This window comes from Bos mutus, chromosome 12 (assembly GCF_027580195.1).
Source record: "Bos mutus isolate GX-2022 chromosome 12, NWIPB_WYAK_1.1, whole genome shotgun sequence".
NCBI lineage: Eukaryota > Metazoa > Chordata > Mammalia > Artiodactyla > Bovidae > Bos > Bos mutus.
The window spans coordinates 13,444,010-13,467,894 of NC_091628.1; the positions used below are offsets into that span (position 1 = coordinate 13,444,010).

The following is a 23,885-nucleotide window of genomic DNA, read 5'->3' on the forward strand; positions in this document are numbered from 1 at the left end:
CCGTTAGGCAGAAATCAGATGGAACATCCCTAAAGAAGGCCACATCTGCTAAGTCTTAAATGATGAATCAGTGGCTTGCCCAGTAGAGAAGGCAGGGGCGACTGGTTCAAAGGTGGGCATGGAGCTGTGAAAGGACTTTGTGTGAAAGTAGCTGGTGGGGATGGGGCTGAATCTGGGTGAGGATGACTCAGGAGGGACTGTATATGTTACAAGCCAGAGTGTGACTGTATACTGTAGACCAGAGGAGGCACCAGCAAGCAGGATTTGTTGGGGAGAGATGATGAAGGCTTGGGACTAATACAGGGTGCTGGGTGGAGAGAGGAGCAAGGAGTCAATAGGACACAGTGGCTGACTTGCTGTAAGGTTGGACAGAAGGGAGAACAGAATGGCTCAAGCTTGGGGAGTACACCAGAGACCAAGAGGATGAGCACAGTGGAGGTCTGCGAGAGGAGATCAGGAGCTGACTTCTGGACAGGCTGAATCTGAGATACCTGAAGGTCATCCAGATGGAGCCAAAACATTAACACACATTGGAAGTTTGGGGAAAAAAGTAAGAATTCAGAGATTTATCTTGAATTTTCTGGGCCATTTTCAACTTCATGTAATTAATTGTATTCTGTTCAATTGCACATTAACTAAAATGATTATCTTTATTTCTTGTTAAGTTTTATACTCCCTACCCCGCCCCACATATTAACAAGTTAAAAAAACCTCAAAACTAAAACCCCCAAACTGGGTAACTTGGCTTAGGTTTAAAAAATAACTTGCACAGTATTTCTGAGGTCCAGCTGACTCCTCTCATTTTGGTGCAGACTAACTGTGAACCAGCTGTGTCTTTCAAATGAAAAGTGCACGAAAGGACTCAGAAGAATGCTCGGCTCGGCATGGATTCATCCTCATTAGGGAAACACTATCTCAAAGAGTATGCCCTCATGGATGGGATTCCAAGACAGTGTATTTTTTTAAATCATAAATCAGGATGACTGCTAGGATTGATGTCCCAGGGAAAGACCATTCAGTCTTCATTGTCTCCAGCAGGACACACCAAAGAGCAAGTTGGTGAATTTGACTACCACTCACCACTTCCCCAGTATGATTTATACAACATATTCTATAAGGCAAAACTACAAGTAGTTGCTAACGTGGGATCTTCAACACTCTACTTCAATGCTGAGACAGAGAAATAGTACACAAGACGGTGCTGGCCTGAGTTGACAAAGACAGCGTGCAGAAGTTGAGCTGTGAGCAGAATAAACTCACGTCAACCCCCACGGGGCCTTCACAACCCAGGGATCTGCAGAGTGGTGGCTGGAGGCCCCACACCAGCTTACAGCGGTTAGAATACTTCAGCATTTTGGAAGCATTATCAATAGAAAGAGCTCTCAGTAAGAGAATTAATATGTACTCTTCATACTTTGCAAATCTCCCCTCCCACTCTATGTATTTAGTCCAGTTCAGCCACTCTGTCGTGTCCAGCTCTTTGCAACCCCATGGATGACAGCATGTCACACCTCCCTGTCCATCACCAACTCCCGGAGCTTGTTCAAGCTCACATCCATTGAGTCGGTGATGCCATGTGTTTCTACATATTAGGTTTGCCTAAATTTAGGTTATTTGAGAAAAATGAAAAAAATTAAAAGTGATGGCCATAAGAGGAAATGAAGTTGGGTCATTTGTGGTGGATGTGGATGGACCAGAGTCTGTCATACAGAGTGAAGTAGGTCAGAAAGGGAAAAACATATATGTGATATTTTATATTATTATAATAATATATAATATTACTATATTATATATTATTATATATCGGAGAGGGTAATGGCACCCCACTCCAGTACTCTTGCCTGGAAAATCCCATGGACGGAGGAGCCTGGTGAGCTGCAGTCCATGTGGTTGCTGAAGGTTGGGCATGACTGAGCGACTTCACTTTCACTTTTCACTTTCATGCACTGGAGAAGGAAATGGCAACCCACTCCAGTGTTTTTGCCTGGAGAATCCCAGGGACGAGGGAGCCTGGTGGGCTGCCGTCTATGGGGTCACACAGAGTCGGACACGACTGAAGTGACTTAGCAGCTATAATTACAATGCATACATGTGAAATCTAGAAAAATGGTACAGAGGAGCCTGTCTGCAGGGCAGGAATAGAGATACAGACGCAGAGAACAGACGATGGGGACACAGAGGGGCAAGGGGAGGGTGAGACGAACTGGGGCAGGAGGACTGACGTATAAACACCGCCACGCGTGAAGAAGCTAGCTAGTGGGAAGCTGCCGTAGACCACCGGGAGCTCAGCGCGGGGCTCTGCGCTGACCTGGAGCGTGGGATGGGGGTGGGAAGGAAGTCCAAGAGGGAGCGCGTATCTGGGTACATAGAACTGATTCACTTCCTTGTACAGCAGAAACTAACACAACCCTGTGAGGCAATTACGTGTGTGCGCGCTCAGTGGTGTCAGGCTCTCTGCAGCCCATCGGGCTCCTCTGCCCATGGAATCCTCCAGGCAAAAATACTGGAGTTGGGTGCCGTTTCCTGCTCCAAAGAATCCTCCTGACCCAGGGATTGAACCCCAAAACAATTATCCTCAATAAAAGAATGAGAGAGACTGATTTTTTTCAAAAGGATGCTTGAATGTCCGTCTTCGGGGTGACAGTCGAGTCCCCGAGGACACATCTGGCAGGTGTGAAGGAACATAAGGGAAGGACGAAGAGAGGAAATGGCTCATCACCCTTTGAAGAAACTCCTGTGAAAGGATAAACTGAAGTATACTAAACTTTGTGAAGTTTATTTCAGCAAAAGTGGATTCCAACCGAGCAGGAGGGAACCGGAAGTGGCCAGGAGTGCTCCGCTGACGGGAGCCGGGGAGACTCCCCGGGAGCAGGCAGAGGCTGAGCAAGGGTACTGCTGACTCGCTGGCGCTCAGACTCCGGCTGCTTATTTGCGAGCGGCTGCCCTTAGGTTTCTGTCTTAACCTTGAGGCATGTGCAGGCAGAGGGTTTGGTTTCCAGCCCCACCATGGCCTGAGAGCTTCTTCAGCCTAATGGCCTCTACGTTTAAGAGTGAGTGTGAGTGCGTGTGAGTGTGTGAGTGTGTGTGTGTGTGTCCGGCTTTTTGTAATCCCCTGGACTCTAGCCCCGCCAGGCTCCTCTGTCCATGGACTTTTCCGGGCAAGAACATTGGAGTGGGTTGCCATTTCCTACTCCAGGGATCCTCCTGACTCAGTGATCGAACCCACGTATCTTGCAAGTCCTGCATTGGCAAGTGAAGTCTTTGCTGCTGTGCTGCTGGGAAGCCCAACTGAACACCTTACCAGTGATTATTTGTTCTCTTATACACGTAACAGGCACACATACTTGTTAGGATTTTTTTTTAATTCTGAAGAATTTATACACATAGGCGTGTATGTCGAGTGTATAAGAGAACTGAACAGTCTATTAGTGAGTGACTATCCATTCTCTTATACACATAACATGCACATGTATGTGTATAAATTCCTCAGAACTTCAAAAAAATCCTAAGACTAAGTAATTTAATACATTTTCCCAGTATTTCACCCCCACTTCAAACTGGACCTCTGTTGACTTCAGAACAGACTTCTTACATGAGAGAGCACTTTACAAATCCTCTTGAGAAGCACTTGACTTCAGTCTTCTCAGAAAAGACAAGCTCAGAACAGGGCGTTCGGGGTAAACACCCAGGACAGATCCCACTCCAATACATTTCTGGGGAAGGAGCCAGGCACCAGACTTCTGGGCTGCCCCAGGCTCCTGGTTTTTGAGCTCTGGACAGAAAAGCATTGGAAACAGTCAAAGAGAAAGTTAGGCTCCTCCAGAGAACAAACACAGACCTCCTCCTCCATATCCTCCTGAGCTTATGTCTGAGTCTCTGAACCTCCTGCATCTTCTGTTCCCACCAAACAGCTGTGACAGAACCTCCCATCCATTTGGCGGTGGTGGTTTAATCGCTGTCTGTGTCTGACTCTTGGGGCCCCATGGACTGTAGCTTGCCAGGCTCCTCTGTCCATGGAATTCTGCAGGCAAGAATACTGGAGCGAACTGCCATTCCCTTCTCCAGGGGATGTTCCCAACCCAGGGATCAAACCCAGCTCTCCTGCACTGCAAGCAGATTTTGACTGAGCCACTAGGAAAGGCTGATACCTGGAGAAATTGATGAAGTCCTCATAGGCAGTAGGCCTGCTTACATAGAGCACCTCAAACAAATCTTCCAGGCAGAATGTTTGTTCTTAAAACTTACCTAGGTTCCTGATAGAACCTTAAACTCTGTGGGTTTCAGAGGAAATTTAATTTCCCTTTAAGGGCTAACATTTTCCCAAATTCTCTGCGAATGGCTTTGAGAGATTTTCAAAGGCATATAACAAGTGAAAGAGGGGAGTTTCCCCACCCTGGCTCATCAGTGCTGTTATTAAATACTAAAAGCCGGGGTGGGATGGATGAGCCTTGGCCTTGGATTGAAGAATTAGAACAGAGAAAGGAGTAAGTGATCCAGGGCTTCTGGGATGCCCAGAGGAGCGAGACAAAGCCAGAGGGAGGAGCAGTTAGTGTCGAACACAGCATGGGCGGCTGCTAGAGTGGCTCCCAGAGATTCCTGTGCCCTTACTCTGGTTCTGGGTCCTCAGCTCAGGAGCCAGTCTGGCGGGAAGCCCAGGAAACGGAATTAACTCGGCCAAACCCATACATTAAGGAGGCATGGGCTGGAATTTCAAGTCGAGGAGGAAAAACGGCCTTCTGGGTTCTGTCTTGAGACGAGTCAAACGAATCACGCTGTGTAACCCTGTGAGATCCATGACAGCCTTGTTAAAAAGTAAAAGTGATGGTCGCTCAGTTGTGTCCCACACTTCGTGACCCCATGGACTGTAGTCCACCAGGCTCTTCTGGCCATGGAATTCTCCAGGCAAGAACACTGGAGTGGGTTGCCATTCCCTTTTCCAGGGGATCTTCCCGACCCGGGAATCAAACTCGGGTCTTCTGCAGTGTGGGTACGTGCTAGGCCACTTCAGTCATGTCTGACTCTCTTCGACCCTCTGGACCATAGCCTGCCAGGCTCCTCTGTCCATGGGATTTGCCAGGCAAGAACACTGGAGTGGGTAGCCATTTCCTTCTCCAGGGGATCTGCCCGACCTAGGGATCAAACTCACGTCTCTTACGTCTCCTGCTCTATAGGCAGATTCTTTACCATCTGAGCCACCTGCAGCCCAAACATCACCAGCAGGTGCCACGGTTCTGAACTTCCTGTCTGGATGAGGTAAAAAATCCGATTTTGGGGGGGAATGGGATGGGGCTAGGAAGAAACACATACTGATCAAAAAAAAAAAAAAAAAAAAAAAGGAAAAAGAAAAGGATCCTTTTAGCAAATTTTAAGCAAGCAAGAAATGGTGACACTGTTCAAATAAATGCTAGGATATTGGACAGTGACTTTTTAAGCTGTGAATAAATCCCACTACATTTCAGAGAACTGTAGATGCCTTTATTTAATGTATCTATTCAAAGATTCAGGGAAGTAACATAACAAAAATCCATGAGACTATTATAATTTTAATGGTTCCTTACAATATATAGAACTCATTAGGCTTTTTAAGATCCAATAAATCACCCTGTCTAGATTATCCCTTTGGACTAAATGAAAGTAATATATGTATATACAAAAAAAGGAATAAATTGAAAAGTCAAAGTCTATCTCCCCATCCTGACTACTTCCCACTCAGTGTCTCTTTTTATTTCTTTACTTATATTTTTTAACTGGAGGATAATTGCTGTACAACGTTGTGTTAGTTTCTGCTGTATGACAAAGTGAATCAGTTATGTGTATACATATACAGCCTCCTGCTTGAACCTCCCTCCATCTGAATCAATTATGTGTATACATATACAGCCTCCTGCTTGAACCTCCCTCCATCTGAATCAATTATGTGTATACATATACAGCCTCCTGCTTGAACCTCCCTCCATCTGAATCAATTATGTGTATACATATACAGCCTCCTGCTTGAACCTCCCTCCGTCTGAATCAATTATATGTATACATATACAGCTTCCTGCTTGTATATGCATGGAACCTCCCTCCATCCCTCTCCTCTAGGTCATCACAGAACATGTGGCTGAGCTCTGTGTTGTTCAGTACGTTCTGTGTCTCTCTTTAAACTACTGTTAAGAGCCTATCCCTCCAGAGAAAATGTTATACACAGAGTACACACTTGTATTTTTCTATGCGCAACCTTTTTAAACTTACATAGAAGTGCTATTATATACACTGTGCTATATCTGAGCTTTCCTGGTGGCTCAGATGGTAAAGAATCTGCCTGCAATGCAGGAGACCTGCATTCGATCCCTGGATTGGGAAGATCCCCTGGAGAAGGGAATGGCAATCCACCGCAGTATTTTTGCCTGGAGAATTCCACAGGGTCGTATTTGGAAATCTAGCCTTATGTGCATAATTAACAAGGCCACAGTGGACACCCTCAGACCTAACTTCTGGCACATTCTTACGTAAATATCTTTTTTTAATTTTATTTTTAAACTTTACAAATTGTATTAGTTTTGCCAAATATCAAAATGAATCCGCCACAGGTATACTTATAAGAGATTCTTAGCAGTGGGAAAAAGATAAAGAACATCTGAATTTTTAAGTGCTATCACCAAGTTTCATTACAATTTTCTGCCCACTAAGTGTTTTTCAGATTCTTTTCCTATCCCATGTCAACAGCTGGTAATCAAGTGTTTAAATTCTGCCATTCCTGATCAATGAGAAAAGGCTTGAAGGACATGATGACCAATGCTCTGAATCTGAGCTATCTACGTTTGCAGTTTCCATTATGAATCATAGAAAGATGCCTACAGATTTGTCAAAACGGCCCCTTTGTCAGTGGTCAGCTTGTCTATCATTCATCAGGAAGGGGAGAGATACAGTTTCCGGGTGTCCCTTCTTCTTTGTGACCTTCAAAATGGTGACCCTGCCTTCCTCTGGGTCATCATCAACTCCATGAGTGGTGCTAGGAAAATCAGACAACAGTTGTTGGCTATTTCTACTTACTTAGACTTAACTGGGCAGACACTACACTCGATTTTAAACAGTGGTTTTCAAAATGTGGATCCTGGACCAGTACCATAAGCATCACTTGAAAACTTATTAAAATGCAAGGAGCCCCTACACTTACTGATTAGAAACTCTAGGGGTGGGGTCCAGCAACTTATTCTTCTGAAAACACTTTCCCAGTTTCATTGAGATGTAATTGACATTATGTAAATTTAAGGTGTACAACATAATGATTTCCTATAGGTAGATATTGTGAAATGATTACCCCAAGGTTACTTAACATCCATCATCTCACCTGGGTATCATATTTTTTTCTTGTGATGAAAAATATTTAAGATTTACTGTCTTAGAAACTTTAAAGTATGCAATACAGTATTGTTAACTATTGTTGCCATGCTGTACATTCCATCCCTAGGAATTATTTATAACTAGAAGTTTGTGCCTTTTGACTGCCTTCATCACTTTCCTGCACCTCCACCTTCTGTCTCTGGCAACCACCAGTCTAGCAAACGCTCTTTTCTAAGGTCTCCAGATCATACTCACACATAATAAAAGTTTGAGAATCTCTGATTTAAAAATATTATCTCATTTAAATTTCCCAACAACTCTCCATATATTGAACACTATGGTTTTTCTAGTAGTCATGTATGGATATGAGAGTTGGACCATAGAGAAGGCTGAGCACAAAAGAATTGATGCTTTCAAACTGTGGTGTTGGAGAAGACTCTTGAGAGTCCCTTGGACAGCAAGGAGACCAAACCAGTCAATCCTAAAGGAAATCAAGCCTGAATATCCACTGGAAGTACTGATGCTGAAGCTGAAGCTCCAAAACTTTGGCCACCTGATGTGAGGAGCCGACTCACTGGCAAAGACTCTGATGCTGGTAAAGACTGAGGGCAGGAAGAGAAGGGGGCAACAGAGGATGAGGTGGTTGGATGGCATCATTGACTCAATGGACCTGAGTCTGAGCAGACTCTGGGAGACAGTGAAGTACAGAAAAGCCTGGTGTGCTGCAGTCCATTGGGTTGCAAAGAGTTGGATATGACTGAGCGATGAACAACCATAACTCTCTGAGGCAAGAGTTATCGTTATGCCTGTTTCACTGACAAAGAAACTGAGATTCACAGAGAGGTGTTGTTACCAGTCACATACTTGACAAGTGGTAAAGTTGGAAATGGAAACAGCATCTGGGCAACTTCACATCATGCATTTATAACCATTTGTATGTGGATCTCTACTATAAGCCCAAGTCTTATGAACACTGGGGAGTGCCAGACCTTTTACAAGGCACTGAAGAAAAAAAACGCCAAAGATACTGCTACAGCCCCAAGGAACCCCAGTATGAAAACTGCTGGAACGGAGGTGGCAGAAGACGTCAAAGGAGGCGGGAATGACTTTAACAACAGCTGGAGAAAAGCTGTAAGTAAGTAGAATTTTCTAACACAAAGAAGCCAAATATTTGTGTTTATGCACAATAAAGGACAGAAACATATGAACCTAATAGAAACAGAAGATATTAAGAAGAGGCGGCAAGAATACACAGAAGAACTGTACAAAAAAGAGCTTCATGACCCAGATAACCACGATAGTGTGATCACTCACCTAGAGCCAGACATCGGAGAAGGCAATGGCACCCCACTCCAGTACTCTTGCCTGGAAAATCCCATGGACAGAGGAGCCTGGTGGGCTGCAGTCCATGGGGCCACTAAGAGTTGGACACGACTGAGCGACTTCACTTTCACTTTTCACTTTCATGCATTGGAGAAGGAAATGGCAACCCACTCCAGTGTTCTTGCCTGGAGAATCCCAGGGATGGGGGAGCCTGGTGGGCTGCTGTCTATGGGGTCGCACAGAGTCGGACACGACTGAAGCGACTTAGCAGCAGCAGCAGCAGAGCCAGACATCCTGGAGTCCAACGTCAAACAGGCCTTTAGGAAGCATCACTACGAGAACAAAGCTACTGGAGGTCATGGAATTTCAGCTGATCTGGATTCCAGCTATTTCCAATCCTAAAAGATGATGCTGTGAAAGTGGTGCACTCAATGTGCCAGCAAATTTTGAAAACTCAGCAGTGGCCACAGGATGGGAAAAGGTCAGTTTTCATTCCAATCTCAAAGAAAGTCAATGCCAAAGAATGCTCAAACTACCGCACAACTGCACTCATCTCACACGCTAGCAAAGTAATGCTCAAAATTCTCCAAGCCAGGCTTCAATAGTATGTGAACCGAAAACATCCAGATGTTCAAGCTGGATTTAGAAAAGGCAGAGGAACCAGAGATCAAATTGCCAACATCCACTGGATCACAGAAAAAGCAAGAGAATCCCAGGAAAACATCTACTTCTGCTTCATTTACTATGCTAAAGCCTTTAACCGTGTGGATCACAACATAATACGGAAGATTCTTAAAGGGATGGGAATATCAGACCACCTGACCTGCCTGATAGGAAACCTGTACTCAGGTCAAGAAACAACAGTTAGAAGCGGACATGGAACGATAGACTGGTTCCAAATTGGGAAAGGAGTACGTCAAGGCTGTATACTGTCACCCTGCTTATTTAACTTCTATGCAAGTACATCATGAGAAACGCTGGGCTGGATGAAGCACAAGTTTGGAATCAAGATTTCTGGCAGAAACATCAATAACCTCAGATATGCAGATGACACCACCCTTGTGGCAGAAAGTGAAGAACTAAAGAGCCTCCTGATGAAAGTGAAGGAGAGTGACAAAGCTGGCTTGAAAATCAACATTCAAACAACAAAGATCATGGCATTCGGTCCCATCATTTCATGGCAAATAGATGGAGAAACAATGGAAATAGTGACAGACTTTATTTTCTTGGGCTCCAAAATCACTGTGGACGGTGACTTCAGCCATGAAATTAAAAGATGCCTGCTCCTTGGAAGAAAAGCTCTGACAAACCTAGACAGCATATTAAAAAGCAGAGACATTACTTTGCCCACAAAGATCTATCCAGTCCAAGCTATGGTTTTTCCAGTAGTCATGTATGGATGTGTGAAGGACTGATGCTGAAGCGGAAGCTCCAATACTTCAGCGACCTGTTGTGAAGAACTAAGTCATTAGTTCTTTCTAAGTCATCAGAAAAGCCTCTGATGCTGGGAAAGATTGAAGGCAGGAGGAGAAGGGGACGACAGAGGATGACATGGCTGGATGGCACCACCGACTCAATGGACGTGAGTTTGAGCAAACTCCAGAAGTTGGTGACAGACAGGGAGGCCTGGTGTGCTGTGGTCCATGGGGTGGCAAAGAGTCGGACATGACTGAGCGACCGAACAACGATGATGGGACAAGAAACTGCATTGAGCCCTCTCCAATCTGAAAGACACCAAGGAAGTCTGAGAGTCTGGAAAGTGGGCCCCTGCTCGCCTGTCTGCCAGACTGCAACTGATCCCTCTTGCGGTGCATCCTCAGCACGTGCTTTCATCTGTTAAGAAAATCTGTCCTGCTTCTGTTTGTCACTGTTGTTGAACAAATGCCTCGGCCGGGAAAGCTCAAGGCAGGGCTGGGTGAGAGCTTTTAGGGGTCTAGGAGTGGCGGAGGGCTTCGGGGTACCCTGGGAGGGCGGGGAGGGGCAGCGAGGCTGCGTGGCTGAGGCTGCGGCTCCACCTCTCAGCAGCCACGCAGCCTGCAGAAACCTACCTCAGTTTGAATCCCTTGGTCAAGAGAGGTGGACCAGTCAGCCCCGTGCATCCTTCCTATCCCTGTCGTCCCACCACATAGACACCCACAAACTTCTTGTGAAGGGACAAATGGCTTCTCAGCTCACATGCCGACCTGCTTGAGCGGGGCAGGCCCACCTGAGCCTCCTGGCTCCTCCAACAGAGCTCTCCCGCCGTCTGTGGCTGCGCTCTCACCAGCTGCACGGGACGGTGTCCTTTCTTTGAGCACACATACTAACTTGTACTCCCTTCTCAGTTGCACAGAGAGTTACGGACGCGTCGGCCTTCAAGGAACTTTCCTGGCCCCTCACTTTCCCTCAGATCTAATGTGAAGGACCTGTGGCTTTAAAGGGTCTTTGGTAAAAGATATTTCTTTTAAACGTGTGATTCTTTCCAAAGTAGCTCAGAGGCTGTTTCCTCACAGGAGCCCCCTGCCCCCGTTTCTCCTCCTCTTCCCCTCCCCCTTGCCCTGGGAAGTGGTTTCTTTCCCAGACCCTGAAACTGGGCTCGGATCAACAGGGGAAAGGCTTTCATCCTTAGCGCCCGAGAGTTAGATCTAATATTTCCTGAAGTTCTGTGTTTCACGCAACATTTGTATGTTAATTCTTAAAATATAGCCCTCTAAAATTCTTCATTGTTCCAGAGTGTGACACGTAACTTCTCTCTCATCTTTTGCTATCCTTACATTTTAAAAGAAAGGCCAATATCATAGTGTATTACTTAACCAACCATATATATAGGTACAGGTATGCCTCCTCGGGTGGTGCAGTGAAGAATCCGCCTGCCAATGCAGGAGACACAGGAGACCTGGGTTCTATCCCTGGGTCAAGGAAGAACCCCTGGAGAAGGAAAATGGCAACCCACTCTGCTATTCCTGCCTGGAGAATCCTGTGGACAGAGGAGCCTGGCGGGCTACATGGGGGTCACAAAGTTGGACATGACCGAGCACGCATAGAAGGACAGACAGACAGACGGAGGCGATACCAAAAAGGCTCAACTCAGTTCTGCCAAATTTCTAGAAACTTCTGCTATCTGCTTTGCTGTCCTATGGAACAGAAAACTGTGCTCATCATTGACTGGGAAGTTATTACAAAAGATATTGTCTCTGGATATTTTTTCCCCTAGAGCCAAGAGGTTTTTTTTTTTTTAATGAAACTTTCATTTGCAGCACTGACAACACTAGAAAATATAGCCATCTGTGTAATTTAGAGGAAAAGCAGAAAACCTGGCGAGTGGCTAAGGCAGTCATGGGGAACTTCCTTCCCAAGGATGTACAACAGCGATGACGACCACAGACATGGGAAAACATTTTAACACTTCATAAAACTCTTTTTTTCCCGACAGCAGGGACATGGGAGCCAAATTTCCCTTGGTGGAAATTTAAAAAAATACTAATAATAAACTGAAAAGTTTGGCTCAGAAGTTCCTAAGGAGGAAATGATTTCAGAGAAAGCCTTTTAGGCGGGAGAAATGTGAACAAGGATGCCAATCTGCCTGAAAGGGGGGGGGTTGGGGTTTAGAGGGAGATCAGACACCCCTCACATTTCACTCCAGCCCTCTGCGCGCTACCTGGCACTTAATAGGGACCCTGTAAATATCGTGGATGGGTGTCATCATTCATTCAGACACCAGAGGCTTTTACGATTTCAGTCAAGAAAACAGATGAGGACGTGCCAGAGGAGATGCAAGGTGCAGCCTCTCTGATATGAATTTTGGCCGATCAGTAGTCACACATGATCTCAGGGGGCAAACGTGGCTTAAAGCTCACAGTGCCACCTGGAGCTGTAACCCGCAGTGGGGCAGAGTGGGGACAGGCATGGGTGGGGGGCACCCGCCGATCCTCTGTTCTGTGATCAGCTCAGGAGCCACTGACATCCTGGCTGGGTCCTGGCAGGTGCTGGCCGTGTGCAGACATTCAGGGATGTTCAGGGGCTGAAGCTGTTGATACAATACAATACGCGTGTGTGGTCAGTTGTGCCCGACTTTGTGACGCCGTGGACTGTAGACCGCCAGCCCCCGCTGTCCACAGGGATTCCCAGGCAGGAATACTGGAGTGGGTTGCCATTTCCTACTCCAGGCAATCTTCCTGGCCCAGGGATCGAACCCCTCCTCCCCCGTCCACTGCACTGGCAGGAGGATTCTTTAGCACTGAGTCACCTGGGAAGCCGGCTGATAGGATAAGGACAGGGGGTACTTCCAGAGTGGGAAGATACAATCCTACGGGATCGTCTGGTCGAACACTTTCCCCATAGAGATGATGAAACAAGACTCAAGGAGCTTCAGGATCTTTCCTAAAGTGACCTGCCTAACTTATGATCAAGCTGGGACTAAAATCAGGATCTCCTGGTGCCTGGTTGAAAGTCTTTCCACTGTTTTTGAGATCTAAGACGAGGTTGATGCCATTCCCTATCATAAAGGTACAAAGCAAATTTGCATGATGGTTCTAACCTTTCCAATCGGCAGGTTAAAACAATATTAATAACAGTGCTACAATACTACTTCTACAAAATTCTCAACTACGGTACACTCTGTGTATTTCACTTTTAAGGGGAAGGGTATATTAGAGCAAAGTCAGATGAGATTATGGCTTACCTCAAAATCCAACACTGAGAATGAGTTTTAGGTTAACAGGTTCCATTGCAATTTCCAATCTTCAGTTTCGTCTACCATATCTGATCAACAACCAACACTTGTACTGAGGTGCTTACAAGTATCACGTCTGAAAGTGGTACAGCGAGGTAAGAAGAGAGAATAGCAGATGGACTCTGTCTTTGGTTAGCCTAAAATCGTGCTAGAGGAACAAGCCAAACCCCCAAAACCTGATGCTTAGAAAATCATCAAATGCTCAAGCGGACAGTATTAACAAGCGCCACAGAAGGGAGGAGAGAGGGTGGTGGTTATGTGTAGAAAAGACAGGAAAAGTTCCCCGAGGAGGTGCGATAGGAGCTTTGGTTCTTATCGGACAAGAGACAGGGGGGAGGTCCAAGCGTGGAGGTGAGAGAGAGGGTTGTGCTAGAGGCAAAGACTTCCTTTTCTAACCATGTTGTAGCATTTCTATTCGGTGTGATGCCAGCACACTTCTTTACCCCCACCTGCAAACTATAAATTCATATTTATAACATCCTCCTCTCATCATTTTCAGCTTTCACGAACACACATCACACAAAGAAAGTGAACTGTCTGAGAAGCTGAGTCTTGGTTTCTAAGCTACCCACAGACTGCTAAATGGTGGGGGCCCAAGAGGTCTGGTCTCAGAACCTCAGTTTTCTCTTCTCTAAAATGAGAAGGTTTGGGCCCACAAGTGTCTGAAGTCCCCCCTCCAGGTCTGACACTGCTCGTTAATATTTATGGCATGTACTCTTTTTTTAAAAAACTTTACTTTGTATTAGGGTAGAGCCAGTTAGGGGCTTCCCAGATAGCTCAGTTAGTAAAGAATCCACCTGCAATGCAGGAGACCCCGGTTTGATTACTGAGTCGGAAAGATCCCCTAGAGAAGGGATAGGCTACCTATTCCAGTATTCTTGGGCTTCCCTGGTGGCTCATATGGTAAAGATTCCACCTGCCATGTGGGAAACCTGGGTTCGACTTCTGGGTTGGGAAGATCCCCTGGAGGAGGGCATGGCAGCCCACTCCAGTATTCTTGCCTAGAAAACCCCACGGACAGAGGAGCCTGGGGGGCTACGGTCCAAGGGGTCGCCAAGAGTCAGACACAACTGAGCACGTGCACAGAGCCAATTAGCAATGCTGTGCCAGTTTCAGCTGAAAGGTGAGGGGACTCAGCCACATATACACATGTATCCATTCTCCCCCAAACTCCTCTCCCACTCAGGCTGCCACATAACATGGAGCAGAGTTCTCCTGCATGACGGGCAGCTTTTTTACCGCTGAGTCACCAGGGAAGCCCTCCGTGATGGCACATATTCTTAGCATCACTAGGCCCTTCTCCATCACCATCTGCTTCCTGTTTGCCTTTTCCACACCTTCCTCCCTTCCCCGTCTCCTCTCTCACCGAGGAGTGTGCTGGGAAAGTCCCAGAGTGGCATGATCACGGAGTGTTTAAATTTTCATCAGACGTGTGTGCGTGTTGTAACAAGGCATGCCCAATTGATCATCTTGGCATGCATATTAATAATTGAGAGCCGTAGAACATGCTTCCTCAACTTTATAAACAGTTTCTCTCTGAGCTTTGAAATGACAAGCTTTGCTCATAACTGAAAAACTGAACTCAGGCAGGCCTATGGGGAGTTTCCTTGGAGGTATTAATGTTTAAAAAGCGAAGAAGATCAAAACCTGAAAGTCTCTCACTTGGGAAACCAGGAGGAGTTTCTGCTCAATGGGCAGGTTAAGAGATGACATAAAGATGAAAAAAGGATGATGTGAGAATAAAATGGCATAAGGATGAGATGATTCACCTGCACTGAATTGTCTTTTTCCCTTTCTTCATATCTAGTAAATGAGAATCTATCCAGCTGGCCTTGAAAGAAAGGGAAAGACCCAGGGGCCCCAGCAGGATAAAGGAGGCTCTCACCTAAACATCTTGGAAAACTGCACATTCATAGTCAGAGGTGGAAAATGATCCAAAATACGAGTGGATGCTGTACTCCCCAAACTCTTGGTTGGGTTTAGCTGCTGCCCTTTGACACGCTACACCAGGGTCCACATGGAAACAATGCCCATTGGATTATAATTACATAGCCCACCCTGGGGTGAAGGCTGGAGACAGGAAGAAAGTCAGAACTTAAATAAATGTTGGCGGAACTGAATACCAACAAAGCTAGAAGGTAACTGCTGGCCTCTGATGCAGACCTTGAAATAAATCACAACTTTATATTATTATTCATGGCTCTTGATTTTGTTTCCCCTTTGAGCAAATGCTATTTGTTCAAATATGAAAACAAGGACAAATGTGATCCGCAAAGCAAGGAGATACATGCATTCAACCCAGCTTAATGGACTAACATTTCATGCAATTTCCCTTTCCCCGTTCAACAAAATCTATATAGGCATTCACACTTTAACTGCACTTGGACCTTTGGAATATACCTGAATTTTCCTGGAAGTTGTTAGATGGACACCGCCTTCAATGCCAGGCCAACCCCACTTACTGTAACAAGTTAGTTCAACAATAGACCTGCTCCCAAACTACCTATGAACAACTCCCTGAGACTTGGCTTTCTAATAGAAAGGCTCCCATGGGACGCTAGAACAATTGTGGGGATCTTTTAAGTGGGAGGAAGACACTGCCAAGTAACCAGCAGATTTCCAGCCACTTTGCAGAGTCAAAGCTGAGATGTCATTCCTGAATCTTAGTGCTTTACAATCTTAATCTAATTCTAAAGGAGAAAGCCAAATGTGACTCTCGCAGTGTCTGCCAGGAATATTAAAGCCGACAAATGGGGGGTTTGACTGGTTCTGCTTTTGGAAAATTTGACAAGTATGAAGACTGCTGTGGACTTCAGCAGCTATTACTTTAGAGGCAGCTCTATGGATACCAAACTCAGCCTGAAGCCAGCTGGGGAAGCAGAGAATGTGGTGGAGACCGAGAAACATTAACTCCACCAGACCTGAAACAAGATCTGTTTCAAAATTCAAAGGCGGATGAAATGTACACATACCTACCACGTTAGCCAGGTTACCACTAACATTTTCATGACGAATTTCATGTTAGAATCTGGATCCCTTTTGCATCTGGGGAATTGTCATCTTTGTAACAGCACACAGAAATGAACGGAAAATTCTGGTTGTTCAGTGAGCTGTGCAATGCCTGTTCTATCTCAGAGGTCTAACTCCAGCTGAGGCTCACATTGAAAGGATCTGCATATTTTCAAGTCACCCTCAAGGGTCCCGGCTATTGATGATTCACTCGAAGGCCTCTCAGAGCTTCCGGCTGAGGCGTGTAGCCCTTGGACAGCCCTGGGGGCCATCAAGTTCACCTGGGCTTTTCACCGTTTCTGTTGGCTGCCGAAATACTTCCAGGATCAAAATACAGGGTTATGGAGGAATCTCTTAAATACTAACAGGGAGATGGGGAATGCACAGGCTGTTAGACGGTGACAAGTGGGAGATGTCAATGTGAACTTTGGTGTTTATTTTGCTACCTCAACTCTCCTTATATCCTCTGGCCTGCAACCAAGTCTGGTAAAATATAACGATCTCCAACAAAAGCATAGCTGGTGAGCTCTCTATTCAGTCTGTTTGATTATACATGCAAGGTGAAAACTCCACAGACAGGACTAACACTGGTGAAAAACTCTTCTGGGAGGTTCCTAGAAACGTCTTAGCTCACTGTTTCAGGCTTACTTCCTGTCTTCTTTGCAATGCACTCATTCATTCACTCACTCCCTCACCCATGGAATATTTATTTCTTGCATATTTCCACATCCCAGGCACCTGATACACATCGGTGACTAAGAGACACATACATTTTCCTTTGTGACACTTATAATAATCATAACCAGACAATTTATCAAATTATATCCATTTAGATGGGCTTCCCAGGTGGTGCTAGGGGTAAAGAACCCAACCGCCAACACAGGAGACATGAGATGCAGGTTTCATCTCTGGGTCGGGAATATCCCCCTGGAGGACAGCATGGCAACCCACTCCAGTATTCTTGCCTGGTGAATCCCATGGACAGAGGAGCCCGGTAGGCTACAGTCCACAGGGTCACAAAGAGTCAGACACGACTGAAGTGACTTAGCATGCACCCATTTGGATAAGTGCTCTGAGGGACTGATGAAATATGAATGGTGAGCCTGCTAGGAGAGGGGAGATCAGGAAGGCCTCTCTGATAGGATGGTCTTACAGCCAGGACTGAAAGGATGAGAAGGATTCTAGATTGCAGACTGCAAGGACGAGAACATCAGACAGAGGGAATGGAATGGCTCAGAGATGGGAGGGAGCTTTGATGGGCTCAGCAGGAAAAAGGCCAATGGAGATGACGCCTTGTGAGTCGAGCGAAAGCTGAAGCAGAAGAGGCAAGCACAGTGAGCTTGGGAAGATGAATGTTATTTTAAGTGCAATGGGAATCTACTCAAGGGATTTCAGTGGAGAAGATGTGCTCTGAATTATGTCAGATGATGTGTGAAAAATAGATTGAGCTGGAGTAAGGTGGAAAGGGAAGAATCACACATGGCAGAAACTGCAAAATGTCTGCCTGCAGCCATTCTCCCCTCCTTCCTTACCTGAACTCCAGATTTATTCTGGAGGGAAATGGGTCCAGTCAAAAGAGTCTGTTTCCCATTTTCCTTGTATAAATAGCTTGGCATGGCCGCATGTAATACTTCTGCACAAGACATAAATAGAAGCCTGTTGGGGACTTTTTGGCAAGTTTTGCTTTTCTGTTTTAAAGGTACAGCCCTTTCCTCTTTCTTTCCTCCTCTCCTTTTTCTTCTGTGATTCCAGCTAGTAAAAAAAGAAGTGATGGCAGGAGAAACAGCAGACCTCTTAGACAACTATCTAAGAAAGCTAATAACATCACAGAAACCTCAGGCCTGGCGCTTTTCAACTACCAAACCAGTGCCAACACTCTGGGTTTCACCGTATGGAGAACGAAAACTCTCCATTTGTTAAGATCAAGTTTGGTGGGGGGTTTCTATTACTCCCAGACACCATCATCGTTCAGGCAGCCTGCACTTGAAAGGCTATAGTGAAAATGAAGAAAAGTGGGCCAATTTGAATGCTGAAACAATGGGATTTCCTGATAGCCTAGATGGATTTTGGTGGTGGGAGATGGTGGGTGTGAAAAGTACTCAACAGGATCTGAGTCGGAGAATTAGTAAAATGGGAAGGAAAAACCCAAAGAGGGGCAGGTTTGAAGATTAAAAGCAAGAACTGAACTTTTGATATTGTACAGGTGAGGTGCCTAAGCGGTGTCTATGAGAGTAATCTCCATTTCTATGATTTCCATGAGACGGGATCTTCCTCCAAAATCTCTGGCCTTGCTCTGGCCCTTCATTCTCTCCTTTGCATGGAGGGAGAAAGTAAATCCGCTTGCCTGGACAGAATACAGTGAACCCTTGACTAACACGGGTTTGAGCTGTGTGGGTCCACTCACATATACTGTACTACAATATGGCATCATCCATGCTTAGATATGGAACCCCAGACAGGGAGGGCCGGCTGCAAAGCTACACTCGGATTTTTCATCACATGTACATCACTCGAGGGTCACCTGTACTCATTCCCATCAGCTTCTCCACATGTGATGTGGCGCATACAGATACAGGCTCCGCAGGAAGAAGCCTGTGGTCCTCAGCACTGCCTGTGGCTGGAAGCTCAACCCCCAGGTCAGCACTGGGGAGCCCACCATGGCTGCAGATCTCAGTCCCGTGATCCGGTTCAGCCTTGATCAGGAGTAACAAGCTGGTGTTGGTATCCCCACGTGCTACACCTGTCTGTCTGTCTCTCAGTGGTTTCACACCTTGGCCCACTTCTACCTGTGTAAGGTTGGACATGTCCTGTTCACTCAGCCACATGATTGCGTGCTTGTTTTTAACAGGGGCTTCTTGGAAAAGATACTGCCAGAAAAAACAAAAGCCCTCCCCTATTCTAACGCCTTCCTATATTCCTTGTGAGAGTTAAGGATCGAATCTTCCCTGCCCAGTGGGACGATAAACTGCATAGGAATGAGGATTTATTTAAAACTGATGCTAGTATGCAAAGGGTAATCGGTGATCATTCTATTGTTCAGACAGCTGGCTTCTTGCCTCAACTTTGCAGAGGTTGTATTATTAGAATTGGTGTGGCCTTTCCTGGTCTCTGCTACCAACCCACCCTACCCCTCCTCCACCTACTAAATCCATTCTCTATTTCTCTCCTTTACAGGTGGTCTGGGTGTTAGTGTATTTATCCTAGCTCTAGTAACCCAAACTTCAGAACTGCTGGGCATACACAGCCGGGTAAAAGGTCATTGCTCACCACTAGGGAATCTAGGGAAGGCAGTCTGACGGTGACGTCTATGAGATATACCAGTTCTATTGTTCCTGTAAAGACAGGTGTCCTAGGTTGGTGTCATGCTGGATATCTGGTCACTTATCAGAGTTTATGTTTGGGAGTTATTTGACACTGTAGCAAAAATGGTCTTTTGACAACAAAGTCAAATAAAACACATTTACAGCGAGGCTTCTGGTTTTTCCTTCCCTTTTCTCTTTCCATCCTATCAGGCACATTATTGCTGGAGTTTATACTGATGAAAGAGGTGATGGGTATTTTGGCATAGTGTATCATTGAAAATAATACTTATCCTCAGACTGAGTATGTAAATTGCATGTGTCACCGTCCTGTGTGGGACCTTGCACCTGGTGTGGAATGGAGCGTGGCACTGTCACAGTGCCATTCAGTGGCTTTTACCAGGCGAGGGCACATCAGCAGCTGTGATGCATGCGGCCACAGACACAGAGAGCACGCCCATAAAAATAAAAAAAAAAATCCGTCCTTTTTTTGAATAGAGCCCTGGGTAATTACCCTAACCATTGTTCTATGAGAAAGCCCTGTTTACACCATTTCATCAGTTTAGGATCTAGATGGGAATGATCACCGGCATTAAGTGGTGAAGGCAATTTGCTTTTTCAATGAAGAAAGGACCAAAAAAAAAAAAAAATAATAGCACTGAAAGATCTCTGCTCCTGAGTTGCCCGTGTTCACAGCCAAGGCTCACCCCACATGAAAAGGATCCTGAGGAGGAGTCTGTCTGACCTTCCTCCTAAACAGAGCCCAAGGATAACGAGGACAGTGTGTTCTGGGGCTGCTTCTACTCTCAGTGCAGGGAGGACGTGGGCTCTGTGTACCCAGCCTATGGGGGACGGTGGCTGCCCTGAGGGGTGGTGTGGACTGCGGAGGGTCCAGCAGGCATGGGAGCATCTGTCCACCCCGCCCTGAGGCCCGGACGGGGTGTTCTGCGGAAAAGCTACAGAAACGTTGCTCACCTTGAGAAGTAAGCTCTCAGGGCGGGGTCCGTGTTCCTCCAAGATGCCACAGAACATGAAACTGGTTATGAGGTTTGGCCATTCGGTATGAAGTAAGATGGGAAACTATGGGACTACTTACCCCCAAATGGGAAAAAAAAAAAATGAGTACACAAGAAAAGGCAACATCACGACAAAAAGAGATGGCCCCCAGAAATCTTACTTACATTGAGTGAGGATGCCGGTTAAGGCGTTTTTGAAGTTCTCCTTGGCCTCCTCCATCTCCTGCTCGTGGGTGGCCTTCTCGTTCATCAGCCGGCGCACGTGGCTGTTGGCTGACTGCACCATGGAGTAGAAGTGGTTTGCGGACCGCCGGTTCACCTCCCCTCGCTCGATCCAGGACAGCAGCACCGTGATGGCCTCTGAAAACTTGCTGTCGTCTGCAAATGGAAGACCACCAAGTTCAAATCATGCCAAGGCAAGGTCTTGGTTTTCACTTCAGGTCCTCTCCAAAGGCATAGCACAGTCCATCCTGTGTATATGTGAGTGTGTGTTAGTTGCTGAATCGTGTCCGACTCTTTGAGACCCCATGGACTGTAGCCCGCCAGGCTCCTCTGTCCATGGAATTCTCCAGGCCAGAATACCGGAGTGGGTAGCCATTCCCTTCTCCAGGAGATCTTCCCAACCCAGGGATCTAAGCCAGGTCTCCCGCATTGCAGGCAGATTCTTCACCCTCTGAGCCACTAATGGCCACAACTTGACCTTGTGAGCTTTCCTGCAACTAATGGTTCCATCATCACTTAGCTTCTCTTTCCTCATCTGACTGCACGGCACTACAAAGCCACCCAAGAAACAAAGAGTGGCTTACCCTCAGATTACCAACTTGGTGAGCCCAGTTTCAGAAGATCTGTTCTGGGGATCCTTTGAAATATGACACAACTGCATTCTCCACCAAACCCAGATTTCTCTTTCTCAAGACTGGCTCAAAAAACTGTTACCTGTTTGGCCTCCAGTTCATTTCCTTATTCTTTTATTGGTAACAGCATACAGCAATATCAGTTTTCTGACTTAGAATCTACTGAGTTATGGGCAGGATGTGGATGACGGGTGAAATTACTTTTAAAAGTAGTCATGATGTAAGATATTGTTCCCAAGCTGGTAGTAGCAATAGGTCAATTCTTGTTCTGCTGCAGTTCAAAACCAATTTCACTTTAGGTTGACTTTAGGTTTACTATAACATATTTGATTATGGTGAAAACTAGACCATTTCCATGCTTTCAACAAAAGAGGACCTCTTCCTGGGGGGCGTGGGGGTCAGTGTGTGTGTTGGGGAGGCTGCTAGAAATCCATCTGTGTTTGATTTAGGAGTATGGGGCTTGGGGTAGGGGCCAGGAGGTTCCACCTGCAAGTAAGTGATAAAGTTCATTTCAAAAGAAAGCAAATAGACTTGCCTGTTTGCAAACAGTTACTGGAGCAGATCTCTGTTGTACGGCTTGGACATGGGAAAAAAGCAAGTCTGGAGGTGATTAATTGGAACCGGAAGTTGTATGTCAGTTACTACAACACAAATCAATCCTGCCGCTGCAAGCGCTGGGCTTGTTTTCTAAACTTGAGAAGTCTTTCGTTTTTGTATTTTTCTAGCCTCTAAAAACATAATTTATGAAAAATATCCTAGAAGCGAACACATTATAAATTAATTACACTCCAATAAGAATTATTGTAAAAATAAAGAAAACAAAAATATCCTGCATTTTCCAAGGAAACGGAGTCAGGGTCCTAAATATCAGGAGGAAAATTAAGACTAAAAGATTCAGATACTTACTCATTTATTTGACAAATACCGAGCGGCTACTATGTTCCTTCCATTAGAGGAACACCAGAGACATCCTTGTACGCTGTGTATGTGTGTGCGTTATTGTTTATATATTATATATTGGTCATATATACATACACACAAATCCATATTCACACACACACATACATACATATACGCACACACACTCCAGATGAACAGATAGAGGGTGATTCATATTTAGTAAAGGGATCTTATTTTATTTTACTACCCAGATATTTTCTAATCAGGCACTGTTAGTATTTTACACCCCATACGAAGCGTGCATTTGCAGAGTGCTTTCTGAGTTTTGCAGAGCGCTACAGAAAAACCCTTCATCCCTTTTCTCCCAGGCATCCCCTCCCAGACCGGGGCACGACTTCACGGCTGCGGCTGCTGCCTGCCCCAGAAGTACGTGCACTGTACGCAGGCAGGCTAGCCTGCCCCGTGCCCGTGGAGCGGGTTCTGCCCTCTCCAGGCTGGAAATCGCGCTGCTGATGGGCCACCATCTCTAGTCCTCTCCCGCCCAGGTGGTGCCCGTCTGGGCTTGGGGATCAAAGCTTTATTCCTGAGCAAACCTGCCCCCGGGGCCCTCACGCTTTGATCTGAGGAGATAACTGGCCTGAGGAAGGCCCACGGGGCAGCCTGCACAGGAAGGACTCAAGTTTCCTTGCCAATTTCAACCTGCCGCTGAGCGAGTGTGTGCACGTGTTCAGCGTCATGGCTGGCCCACGCAGTTCTGTTAACTCTGGGATTTCAGTCTGAGTTCAACCCTCAGTGAACTCCAGCTGCACGAGTTTCTTATCTCATTTCATGGATCGGAGCGGGCTAGTACAGAGTCCATCATACAACTTAACACCGTGTTCAGCCCGAGGAGAGGCCCATAATTTAGCATGATGCTTGTGGGAGCCCCACTGCAACACTTACAGTCAGAATAAACTCTGCCTCCCTTCCACTCTCTGCCTCTCTCCCTGCCTATGTATGTTAAGAGAATGGGCCTCTGAAAAGACAGCAGAAATCTACCTGATGCCTTTAAGAAATCTTTTCTACCTGCCCCCCGGCTTCTTAAAAGATAACAACAGAAAAGGGAACTATTGACTTCATGGACCATTCTCCCCCTTTGCTGTGACTTTTTCATCTCTGTGTAACACAAAGAAAAATCCTAAACGAGAGAGAGACAGAGAGAGAGCAAGAGAGAGAGAGAACGAGAGAGAGAGCGAGCGAGCACGCACAAACAATGGGGCCCCATCTTCCTTTCACCCATGAATGGGCACGGTTTTTCTTCTCTTGCTTGTGGTTACACAGATCATAAATACCCTTAGTGTCAGGAAGAACACACTTAAATTTTAAAAACAGATGTTTGCTTAAATGATCTAAAAGCCAATTTTTATTGCTCTTCACTCTTAGACCTAAAGTGTAAGTTCGCCAG

General features: G+C 45.9%; 1 protein-coding gene across 5 annotated transcripts in view; it reads right to left on the minus strand.

Annotated features, from left to right (window-relative positions):
- The window catches only part of ENOX1 (ecto-NOX disulfide-thiol exchanger 1), a 687,342-nt gene that overhangs the window by 150,222 nt on the left and 513,235 nt on the right, over positions 1 to 23,885 (minus strand). For all 5 annotated transcript variants that reach the window (XM_070380253.1, XM_070380256.1, XM_070380252.1 and 2 more), the window contains one exon: positions 20,853 to 21,065. In XM_070380253.1, coding sequence (XP_070236354.1) covers positions 20,853 to 21,065 — 213 coding nt within the window. The remainder of the gene's footprint in view (positions 1 to 20,852; positions 21,066 to 23,885) is intronic.